We start from the raw sequence: 13235 nt of genomic DNA on the forward strand, positions 1-13235 counted from the left end.
CAGTAAAGTGTGTGTGTGTGATGTCAGTAAAGTGTGTGTGAGAGATGTCAGTATAGTGTGTGTGATGTCAGTATAGTGTGTGTAAGATGTCAGTAAAGTGTGTGTGAGAGATGTCAGTATAGTGTGTGTGAGATGTCAGTAAAGTGTGTGTGAGATGTCAGTAAAACGCGTGTGAGAGATGTCAGTATAGTGTGTTTGAGATGTCAGTAAAGTGTGTGTGAGATGTCAGTAAAGCGTGTGTGAGAGATGTCAGTATAGTGTGTGTGAGATGTCAGTAAAGTGTGTGTGAGATGTCAGTAAAGTGTGTGTGTGATGTCAATGCCATGTGTGTGTGTGTGTGTATGTGTATGTGTGTGTGTGGAGCATGTCAATATAATGTGTGAGGGAAGGGAGGGTCCTAATTTAGTGTGGGAGGTAGGCTATTTAATGGTGGAGTGCAGGAGGGGCTAGTTATTTAATGGGTTCTATTTTGTTTGTGGGGTGGTGGGGGGCAATTTAATTTATTGGTGGGGCTGTTTGGAGGGAGGGAAATATATATTAAATGTGTTTGCTATCTAATGTCAGGGTTGTTTGGAGGAAAATAGATCTATTTAGCAAAAGTGAATATTATTATATTAATGGAGAGGGGCCTAATTATAAAACGTGAGTGCCATTAATTTAACACCGGGACTGTTTGGCGTTTTCAATATTTTATGTACCCAATTTTTTTCCAAATAGGGCATCCAACGTTCTAGGATCCTTACAAGCAGAAAATGAGTTAAGAAATCAGCAGTCAAAAGTGGTGAAAGTGACAAGAAACAGGTTGGAGAGAACAGGATAGTCTGCCAACTGTCCTGAATCTGGTGGGACAGTCCCAAATTTGGGTGACTCTCTTGCTTAGGACGGTTGGGAGGTATGTCCTGCTTCACAGTGTACTACTCATGAAGGCAGAACTGTGTGCACCTAACTGTAGTGCACACTGTATTGTGTCTATATTTGTCTAAAATGATAGCCATGCTACATCATAGGGGCCCCCTTTCTAAAGTGCTCCAGGCCCCCCAGCGCTGTAATCCAGCACTGGGCCAGGGAGTCAGATTGACACTTAGTGCTCTACTCCTCCTTCCAGTACCACCCCTAATATTATTTGGTTTAGGTTAACCCTAAACAAATAACCCAATTAGTGTATACAGTGAAGCAAAAACATCAGGTTTTTAAAGCAAACAGGCTTTTTGCATTTTGATAAATCCCATTATAATCAGCCAGATATGTTTTAAAAAAAAAAAAGTGGTATAGGGAGAAGAAACACATATAAGATAATTGCAATATAAAGTGAGGTTTGTTTGTTGTTGCATTATTTATTTTTATTATTTAAGATTTATTATTTATAATGATAAAGTATCGCTGGACTAATACCTCTTTTTATATTGATAAATATGTATTGTACCGAAAACCACCCTTTAGGGATGGGCCGCTACTTATGGGCCAGTGCTGTGTGCTTGCCCCCCAGGCTAAAGTCTGCTAGCCCCTGGATGGAGGGGACCCTTTCATGAGTACAAATGCAAGGCATGGCCTCTATATAATAATAATACCGTCACTGCAGTACACACATACCCTGTGGATACAAAATGTACTTTCCAGGAATGCAAAAAAAAAAGGGCATTACTATGACCAAAGCCTTTGGAGCAGAATTATAAATTATTGGGCCTCACAGCAAATTTTAGAAGTACGTCATCCCTCAAAGCTATTGACCTGCCCCAATCCACAGTGAAAGCATCTCCCATCCCTAAGATCTTCTTCCAAGTATGTTGAACTGCGTCAGACTTAAACAATAGCCAACACTTCGTGTCTTCTGCCACTGGCAATATACTCTTAATTAAATCATGCAACAGTGCTTCTCACATTAACTGTAGAAGACGGCACGTGTCAGTATGTAAGACATTACTATCAAGTAGCAGCAATAATTTCAGATTTGTCTTTCTCGCTTTTGGAACTATATGGATAATGGGATCACACACAGAAAGAGAGATTCCATACCTGTATTCAGTGTCTGCTTTTTCTAATTGTTGCCAATTAATATGCTGTTAGATTTAGAGGGCCAATAAAGGCACACTTTGCCCACTGAGTCATGGACTACGGATATTGCGGAACCTATAACAATGGCATGTACTGTTATGACTACATTTTCATCTCTGCAACTTGTACTGAGCAGGAAACTTCTCCATAAAAATGTGCTAAGTTAAATTACTGCTACTGTACATAAATTAAAACAGTAATGATCATGCTTACAAGACTCAGACTGGTCATTGAAACTACCAGGGGAATTAGAGGTGGACACCAAGGGGTAAATGTATCAAGCTGAGAGTTTTTCGGCGTGTTTGAAAAGTGGAGATGTTGCCTATAGCAACCAATCAGATTCTAGCTATCATTTTGTAGAATGTACTAAATAAATTATAGCTAGAATCTGATTGGTTTTTCAAACCCGCTGGAAAACTCTCAGCTTGATACATTTACCCCCAAGTCTAAATGGGCTTTTGTAGAACAATTGACAAAAGGCAAAAAACTGAAACATTATTTATCATTGTTGCTCTTTGAGATATATTTGTATTACATATAATAGGGAATCTAGAGTTTAGAAAGTGTGTGTATATATAACATATAGTGTTTTTAACTATTTAGTGGACCCTGCATTTTCATAAACTATCATAGATTCCTCTCTTGCTGCAATTACATTTTATGTGATTTAATGTCATCTAAATTGATGATGTTTGTGTTAAATATGCAATTACATTCACTGCATATCTTACTAAGAAAATTGCACAACTTCAGTAAAAATACACCTGTGATTGTAACACATTCCAAACAAATTATGAATGCGTATATTTTATCACAATTAACAGAACTGTGTAATGTTGTTGTGACCACAACACAAGAACATAGCAATTACTTGTATATGTCAATATTTTAAATATATGAGATTTACATAGATGATAATGATACATGTGGGGTGAATCATCCAGTGAATGAACATATTAAATTTTAATGCATTAAAATTCAATTGAATATAGCATCTACATAAGTTGATCTGTTGCTTTTGTTTTAATAAAGTAAGTCACATTGTTTATTCACTGGACTTGTGTGTTCATTTGCTGGCTTTGGGCATTCAATCGCTGATAATTTATGCACCTCTGCTATTATTTGGTTGTATAATTCTATCAAGTCAATCTTTAGACCAAATGTATTTTAAAAGTAGACATGGTATTGATGATGGTACATGTCTCAAAATAGTTTATGTTGTATCTTCTACATACACCATTCTCTTAAACAAGATAATTCACTCATGATTATTTTATCTATTTATTTATTTATTTAAGTGTGTGTGTGTGTGTGTGTGTGTGTGTGTGTGTGTGTGTGTGTGTGTGTGTGTGTGTCACAAATGGAGAAAAAAGAAACCTAAAATATATAGTGTGAGACGTAAAATAAAATAATAACAAAAATAATGTATATAGTAAATAAAAACTTGTGTTTTCATTATTAATTTAAACAATATCAAATCACCCTACAAAAGTAGTTTGATTTGTAATCGTTGTTTGATATAGTTGTGTACTTCAGAGCACTGTCTTCCCACGCCAGTGTTGTTAATTGATAGGGTTTCAACATTGTTGGCTTTGCCCCTCCAGCTTGAAACCTGCTTACATATGGACACAAATAAGTTGGCTGAGCTGAAACAATCAGTTTGTTCTATCCTTGCCCACTTTATCCCCTGCTTGTCCGTGTATCTCTAATTTAAAATAATTAATTTAATTTAATGATTGTCAACATACCATTGCCAGACATATATTATATGAAGGATCCCCCCAAACATTCCCAGCCAGATATTGCACAGAGGACAATCCCTCCCATGTTTCCCCAATGTCTGGCCATATATTTCACAGAGACCCTCCCAAGTTGCTAGCCTCCTCACCTTTTCTTTTCATGTGTGCATTTATCTACCTTGCATGTCCCTGTTTATGTATGATCTGTTGTCACACTGCACTAAGGAGCTAAGGAGATGTCCCGTGGCTGGTGCAGAGTAAATGTTACATGTAGTGGGAAACCTACAACATAATATTTATCATTTTAGAATTATTAAAGAGGGATATTTTAAATGTATTCAACAATTACATTATATCAATGTATAGTTGCCAACATTTTTAAAATAAAGTGTCGGTGGGACCACTATGCTGTTGAGCTGGGGCTTCTAAGTACCTAACACAAATCATTATCTTGGGGGACCTTGCATCTATACAACCCCCAACTTGTCATGTTTTGTCAATTTGATTATAACTTTTTAGATATTAAACACCCTTCAATAAATTAGGCTCTATTAGGCCTAAAACAGTAATGTCATGTTCCCCTTTAAGAGTTTAAAATATGTAGTTTACATACCTTCCTATATTATTTTTACTAAGGAATATACAATAAACGCTGAAAGAAATAAAGGGCCAATTGAGGCACTGAAAGTAAGCTTTCTGGAGGGGAGTTCACAGTGAAACATGGACAGTAATCAAGTAGCTCATTTTCAGACAGTATCTATTTTCTCTATCTCATTCTGTCCTGTCCAAGTTACAGTGTAGGTTGTCATATTCCATATGCACTCATGGGACCCGATTCATTAAGGAGCGTAAATGGCATTACGTTGCGTGTGCATGCCAAGAACTGAACCATACACCATAAAACGCAGCAAAGTGGCTAAATGGTTAGCACTTCTGCCTTACAGAAGTGGGGACATGAGTTCAATTTCCGACTATGGCCTTATCTGTGAGGAGTTTGTATGTTCTCCCCGTATTTGCATGGGTTTCCTCTGGGTGCTCCGGTTTCCTCCCACACTCCAATAACATACTGGTAGGTTAATTGGCTGCTAACAAATTGACCCTAGTCTGTGTGTGTCTGTTTGTGTGTATGTTAGGGAATTTAGACTGTAAGCCCCAATGGGGCAGGGACTGATGTGAATGAGTTCTCTGTACAGCACTGCGGAATTAGTTGCACTATATAAATAAATGGTGATGATGATGAACATCCAATTTTTTCTTAAAGCGCAAAGGACCCTTACTGCAGCCTACAATTGTGCACATAGTCAATGTACAGTAAGGGCGTTTGAACGGCACTACTGCCAGACAAGTGGTAGATACATTTGCCTAGGTTAAAGTAAACAATTGATTAAGTCTGAGTCTGCACATTTGTTCAGTTTGCTGATCCATACAGAGCACATTAAACAATAAACAGAGATTAGTCTGCAAGCAAAGAGATATCTCATAAACCAAAATGACATTCTGTGGGCTACATTTTAAATACAAATGAGCAGCCCCAAGATTTCTGTTTTTCTTTAATGATGAAGCATGTTTTCATTACAGTACTTTTAATTACCATGCATAACATTCTTATTCCTTATTATCTCTTACTGTTTCAGGGATTCTTCCGAAGGAGTCAACAAAATAATGCCTCTTACTCATGCCCAAGGCAGAGGAACTGTTTAATTGACAGAACAAATAGAAATCGCTGCCAACACTGTAGACTGCAAAAGTGTCTTGCCCTGGGAATGTCTAGAGATGGTAAGTTAACTTCCCTTGCAAACTTGTTCGCTTTTGAAAATCTCATCTAATGTAGTAGGAGCACGAAAGGAGCAGCATTTCTTGTATGAAGCAAGTAAGTAAAATATAAAGTCTGAGAAGGTTAAACACTCTCTGTGTGCAGGTGGGTCATAAAAAGTAGCTGAGAAACTTCAAAACCTTATAAGTCTTAGTGCTACTTTATACGGACAAATAATTTCCATTGAATTTAAAGTTTTATTACGAAAATACCCCTCCAAAAAATCATTGATGCTTAGGATATTGTCTATTATAATTTGTTGTGAAATAGATTTTATATTAAAACATACATTTGTGCAATTTATTGACTGATACTCTTTTGATTCCTGGTGTGATGTACAACCTTTATTATCCACCTACAGTTAATTTATTTGCTGTTTACTGTTCCTCATTACCCTGACTACAGGATAAGAGACACTAATGTAATGGATATATTATGTGTTGTTCTATCTCCACTTTATTATTGTATTACTAATGTTCGTTGATTTTGTTACATCGCTGGTGATTCTATCCATTTGTATGCGTATTGTCTTTGTTTTGAAATAAATAGAACGTCTTCAATACAAAATTTTGTTTATAAACCATGCAATTTTCACCTCTCCAAAAATGCCAAATGCTCGTTAGCTCCACACTGGGTGCAGTGTCCTATGGCAAAATTATACATGTTAAAATATATTTAGAAATCTTGTCTTTTAAATCGAACATTTTTGAGAGGAGACACATATGAAGAGAGTTACTCCTCCATCCACAAAAACAGTAGAAGGTTTTACTTTTGTTATATAGATTGTCTCCTAACAAGAGAACAGTGGATTGTTAGTAGCATTCACACTTGACAGATGACATGATCTGTGGCAACTTGGCTCTAAATAAAAGTCAGACTTAGACAGATCCAGTCAATCGGTGGACAGATTGAATGAACAAATTGCCATAAGTTTACTGTTGACAGATTAGTACACAAACAGGTCAACGCTGTCACCATCTGAAAAGATTTTTGGATCAAATCAGATTTTGGTAGTTCAGAACAATCCTTTTAGGGGCAACACAGAGGCCAATTTTAGCCAATACAGTTAAAATCGCAACTAGCTGTCAATAGGTGGCTCTTGTACCAAGTGGTTTTTTTCAAAGCATCTTTTGTGGACCTCAGCTTCTCTGCCATCGTGCATAGACTTTGTAACATAACATCTTTGTTAATAGTTTCTAGTTCAGAGGTATGCAGTGTAAAATATATGCATCCTTCATCATAGAAACACTTGTGGGTATATTAAACCACAATATCTTCCAGAATCAATACATTCAATAAATGTTCCATTTATCTAATATTTGTATACCCATAAAAAAAATTGAAATTATGATGTCAGCTTAAACGTATATATATATATATATATATATATATATATATATATATATCTGCTAGCTGCCTGTCAGTGCGGCCCAGGCTCTTCTTACTCTGGTCACGTGAGATGTGGAAGTCCTGATCTCACGTGACCAGAGTAAGAAGCGCCCGCAGCCACACTGACAGGTAGCTAGCAGCAATCGCTGCCAGACTGCCTGTCATGTGATAGTGACAGTCGGGACTGCTCCTTTAGTCTAGGGGGGGTCCCAATGACTCCGGCCTCAGCTACATTTTAAAAAAAAAATACATATTGGCGACGCAGTGCCCCCCCCCCCCAGGCTCCAGCGCCCCAGGCTGCAGCCTGGTCAGCCTATTGGCTGATCAGGTCCTGAATCTAACACAACGTGAGGCCCAACAATTTTCATACATGCTATCTAATTCCTTCATATCACTAACACTCTGTATAAGTCCATATCCTCTGGACGTATGCATAGTATTACATATTTGACTTACAGACTAAATATGTACTCCATGTAAAAGGAAAAACTGTAGCCAAGCATTCACATGTAAGTCCCTCACTTAATCAATCAAAATGATTATTTTTTTATGTGTCAAATTTACCAGATAGTTTGTATTGCAGTTTTCACTTTCATTCCTGCTGAGCACTGACTGTTTCAGCAGTATTTGCCATACACAATGTTTACATATGTAGATTTCTGTTATTGAAGCTTAAATGTTTTGCCTGCATTAGAGCTGATCGCAATGTAGCTTTCCTTTGACAAACAGTTTTTTTTTCAGAGACTTTAAATTGTACACTATTTATTTTTAGATTCATTTTCACTTATTATGTATAATAAACTTTAAATGGCATTAAGTAAAGAAGACTCTAGTCAAAATAATTACTTAATAAATCCATTACCCTGTACCCATTTGTATCTTTTTATTTCTTACCTTTGCATTTGCAAAATATTTTTTTCAGCACTGTGTATTCCATTTTGAGGCTGTATAGGGTATACTTCAAGCGTCTTTCATCACTGAGCTGTACAGCCTTCCCTCATTCAAAGAATTTCCTTTCCCATCATGCTTTGCTCCAGTGTCTTGATTTTTTTTGTACTCAGTCAGAGACATTCTGTAGGCATCAATCTAAGTTTGAACAAGTGCAGACAATTGTTCCAGTATGTCTAAAAGAAAAGATAAGTTGCCCAAGTTCAAGTACACGCAAAGAAGCCTTCGAAAAAAGGGAAGATCATTACAGCAAGAATATTGGGGTAGGATAGAAGTTAGTACACACACGTTAGGCTTAAAAGCCAACTAGCCCCATTTTCTAAAGGATTGCCATATTATTTATCTGAGGGAGTTTTTAGTTATATAACTATTGAGCAGAAAGTCTTTCTCTACATCCTGTGACAGTGCCTACTACAAACAGCAGGTCAACAGTACGTTGGAAGCAAACTTATTAAATAGTGTCGCCCCCACTTCCATCTCCACCTCTCCTCTTCCATAGAAATACTTTACTTTCTTATCAAACATTTATGTAATGGGGAAAGTGGTGAGAGGGAGAAGGGACATCGCATGGCTGGGTGCTGCCTGTATTGACACTGTCTCCAATAGAAGTGTCTGTATCCAAAGTTTGAACATAAAAAACAGTATTTTCACATTTACTTTCATGTACACAAGACAAAGAAACTGTTGCTTTAAAATAAAAGGGTGGAGTTCAAATTTAATGTGCATCCTAGAAAGAATGGACTGCTATCACCTTTGCAGTCTTCCGAATGTATTTTGTTTATGATTCTGAATAGCTTTATATATATAACAAAGACAGGAATGCGATTGTATGTAGGCAAGTTCTATTAATGGTATTTTCTAAGAATACAATTATTAAATGTGAAAGGAAGCAAAGAACAAGAATGGTTCACACATTCAGAAGCTATAGTATCATTTACAGTATATGTATGCTCTAGAAATGCATGCATTTCTGCTGCACAATAAGTAATACAAAAAAATATGTAAATGTGTTCTTTAACTGAAAGCAGTTGGATGGCATTTGATAAAGGACTGTTACATTGACATGTCTGGTCTATTGATTACATCAGATACCAGTTAGAATTTGGCAGCTGAACAATGCATGAGTTTAACAAGCTCTTTAGAGCACTGCACTCTCTTCTGGTCTTTGTTGTGCTGAAACATCCCTGTTCGGGCCAAAGAATTAGCAGAACAATTAGTCTCTTACCCACAGACAACACTGTCTCTGAATGTTTTATCGCTCAAGCTCTCAGAACAATTTGTACAAATAGGAAAACAGTGGGGTTCTCACTGTAAATTTAAAGGGTATTTTATAGACTTTATGAAATCGCTGTTAATATAGCTCAAACAACTCACATTGCATCATATTTTTGTAGTATTTTTCATAACAATATTTTTATTTCTTTGCCAGATATTATTATTTTGTATTATATGTTTCAAATATTATTTTTATGGATATTATAGCACAAAGAAATATCTAAGAAAGGGTGAGGTGACATGACATTTTAGGAGTTGCCACCTAATTAAAGGGACACTGTTAATAAATAACTTTCACCAGGATCAATCACACCAACTGTATTATTTACTAGTTATGGCTGCAGAGAGCAATGATTGTAAGAAAGGTGTCCAAATGATTATAAAATCTATTTGGTAAACCAGTCATCACCACTTCTCTGGGTAGCTATTCCCACAGCTTGACCACAAGTTTGTCAATGTTGTTACTAGATCGTATTTACTTATGTGGTTTATCGAATAATGACTCAAGTAATAAGACTTGTTTTCATACAGTATCCTAAGATCCTAATTGATAATAAGAGCACCATCCACATCCGACTCCTTCTCATCCTGTTCCATCATTGTCTACAAACAATATAGTCCAATAAATAAGCAACTGAAGAATGGAAGGGTCCTGAATAACCTGCTTGCTACAACTGGTACTGCATTATATAGGGGGTTCCCAACATGTTGGAAAGCATTTAGGGTTATTTTTAAGTCATGTGTAATAATCTTAAATGTATGCAAAACTATTTTGTTCTATAAATGTTACGATTCTCTTGTTAATATTAACCTTTTGTTTTTTTTTCTTTTAACAGCTGTAAAATTTGGGCGAATGTCAAAAAAACAGCGAGATAGTCTGTATGCCGAAGTCCAGAAACACCAGCAACGATTACAAGAACAGAGGCAACAACAAAGTGGAGAGGCAGATGCCTTAGCCAGGGTATACAGCAGTAACATCAGCAATGGTTTAAGCAATCTCAGCAACGATACAGGTAGCACTTACTCCAATGGACATGTCATTGACCTGCCCAAATCTGAGGGATATTACAGCGCGGATTCTGCACAACCCTCCCCGGACCAGTCAGGCATAGATATAACTGGAATGAAACAGATAAAGCAAGAACCTATTTATGACCTTTCATCTGTACCAAACTTATTTATGTATAGCTCTTTCAACAATGGACAGCTCACACCTGGAATAAGCATAAGTGAAATAGGTAAGTTGATTTATCTAAACAGCTTTGACACCTAAGGAAACATGATGTTATAAACAAAACCTGTATCAATGGTGAAGTTAAAATAGTCACTCTTAGTATATTTACAGAGAATATATCTTGTAAATATTTGTACTATTCTACACTGTCTATGATTGTTGAAGTGATGTTTATGTGTGAGATGACAATTAGCTTGCTTGTAGATGTGCTTTCAATCCACTGCATTCACATGTGTCCATTTGTTGCTGAGCAAATGTTATAAAGAGAGGACACGGAGTTAGAATGAGGTTGACTATAGATACAATGCATCATCTTTAATCCCTACAGCTTGCTTAGGGATTAGGGATTGTACACACTGACATTTCAGCCAGCATACTGCAACAGGAACTATACATAAATGACCCTATGATACAATGATCGTACACATGGGCATTAGGGGAAATACATAGTTAAACAACGATGTACCCTGACATCAAATAAGGATTATGCGTTAAAAACAAAAACGTTCAATATTTTTTAATTATTCCTTTCTTCATAAAATACAAGAATACAGCTATATATATTTCCTCCCTGCCATTTGCATATTTTGATAATATATAATCAATAAGGATTTTTTTTCATTTCAATGGACAACTTGACTTATTGAAAGCAAAGTGACCTCAATTTCTCAACTGTGTGGGCCTCCAAATACCACCAAATATATCATATAATACATTTTGATTGTTCCCTGTTGTAAATGCAGTCATTCAGAGACCATGATCATTTTCAGGTGACCATACTAATGGGGCCCCATCTTCAGTGGTCAGGCTGACCAGGTCTATCCAATTAGACCACAGACGTAACCAAACTGAACACAGATCCGGGCATTTGGCATTGAAGCCAAACATCTGGATATAAATGTGCTTGACCAGCTTTATCCTAAGATCATAAGATCATATTTTCCAAAAATGTAAAGTAATGTGTCAAAGACATGTATTGATATAATGTTTGGTATTGTAAGAGGAAGTAATCTGAGGTTAAGGTGAAGAAGGTGTAAGAAATTTTGTATGCCCAAGTAGTTGTTGTTTTGACAAAGACGGGAATCTCATTTTGCTCTTGCAATATTGCTATCTTTTACATGTCTATAACATTTTATTTATTTAGCTCCAACATATTCTGCAGTACTTCATAGAATAATGATAGTAAAATGACATATTTTAGCAAACTGAAACACAAACGGCTCTATGTACTAACTTAAAGATCCCACATACTCTGTTTTTGTTGCTGAACAGAGCCATATGTAATAATAAATTATCACCTATAACACAATTTTGCATAAAATGGGGCAGAGGTGACTTCATTTTGGATCAGGGAGGAGGGGATGCAATACCCTGTACGGGGTACAGGGCACACGTTGCCATGAACGTCTGAGCGCACAGTGGAAATATACCATTCTTCCCTCTATATTTCCTTAATACATAGACCCCTAGGTCTTTAAACCCTACCCCTGAGAGAAACTGTGTAATCGGAAGTGAATGTGAGGAATTACATACCCCCTGGTATTGATCAATACTGGGTTCATGTGTAGTTAAAACAAAACACCTACCTGTGTGAAATGACTTGTTTTGAACTTGGTCTCTGAGTTCCATAAGTTGTTTTGTGTTATTGGTAAAGCTATTGGTAGTGCTGTGTTGTAACAACCTCTTACTTCAAGATGAGAATCCACTGTTGGTAGAAAATAAATACTGTGAATAAGGAATGAGATGGCTGCTGTTAAGTTATTTTATTGTTTGTAAAGTAAAATATTATATGCATTCCATAATCTTCCATGATCTGCTGATTCCCTGATTATTAATAAATACACTTTTATAGATTGCATTTTACAAGGACTAGATATTTTGCAGGTACAGCATAGTATTAGTAAGTAATATGTAGTATGAAAGATTATAGAGCATCTAAAGGAGGTATTTGCACGTCACATATAGTAGGTTGGTTTTTTTAAGCTATTAAAACATAAAAGGTTTATCAATATGCCTTTTTAATCCATATTTTAACGTTTTTAAAAATCTAAGATTATATTCTAAGTGAATTTTATGTTTTCATAAAATCAAGCCTATAGCCGTATTTATTTGGCATTATTTAGTCTACTTATGGCATCTATCATAACTGCAGTTTGTAAGTTCTTCTTTTATCTACTGTTGTTCTTTTATACTTTATGACAATGGCTGAGAAACACCTGTCATGTTTTAAAAAGCAATGCTCATCTGATCCTCTGGTCATATATATCAATGCTCTCTGTTTATAGTGTTCTTGTACAGTATACTCATGAATACAGTCTGGTGGTGTAGACAGAGTGTCTGCCAACAGGATAGAATTTGATTCTGATCCTCCACCTTTTTCGAAACATCTCCATGAGATCCAACAGGTATAAATAAAGCTTCACTTAATAGGTGTTTTGCTGCAAATCTGTGTAAACTCAAATCTCTGCTCTTTCATCCTAATCAATAAACATGAGATAGAGGATAACTTGGTGAATGTCTGTGCTTTGTTAAGAGTTGAATAGGTTGGCTCCTTAGCAGAAAATGTTCCAGAACAAGGACTCAAAGGTGAATATTCTAGTACATGTTGCCATCCCAACAGATTTTTTTATTTGCAACAATTGTACATTGGTTATTATTTGCAAGTATAGCAAATCATGAATAAGTAAGTAAATGCGATCAATCGGTTAAACAACTAAAATTCTTATGAATGTATAGAAATATTCTATACTTATTTTCTATGATAGTGCTAGGAAGCCTGATTGCA

At 36.2% G+C, this 13235-nt stretch overlaps 1 protein-coding gene across 2 annotated transcripts in view; it reads left to right on the forward strand.

Moving 5' to 3' along the window:
- RORB (RAR related orphan receptor B) overlaps positions 1–13235 on the forward strand; it is a 184876-nt gene that overhangs the window by 145351 nt on the left and 26290 nt on the right. For both annotated transcript variants that reach the window (XM_075210989.1, XM_075210988.1), the window contains exons 3-4: positions 5426–5567; positions 10053–10454. In XM_075210989.1, coding sequence (XP_075067090.1) covers positions 5426–5567; positions 10053–10454 — 544 coding nt within the window. The remainder of the gene's footprint in view (positions 1–5425; positions 5568–10052; positions 10455–13235) is intronic.

Source organism: Mixophyes fleayi, chromosome 1 (assembly GCF_038048845.1).
Source record: "Mixophyes fleayi isolate aMixFle1 chromosome 1, aMixFle1.hap1, whole genome shotgun sequence".
Classification (NCBI taxonomy): Eukaryota; Metazoa; Chordata; class Amphibia; order Anura; family Limnodynastidae; genus Mixophyes; species Mixophyes fleayi.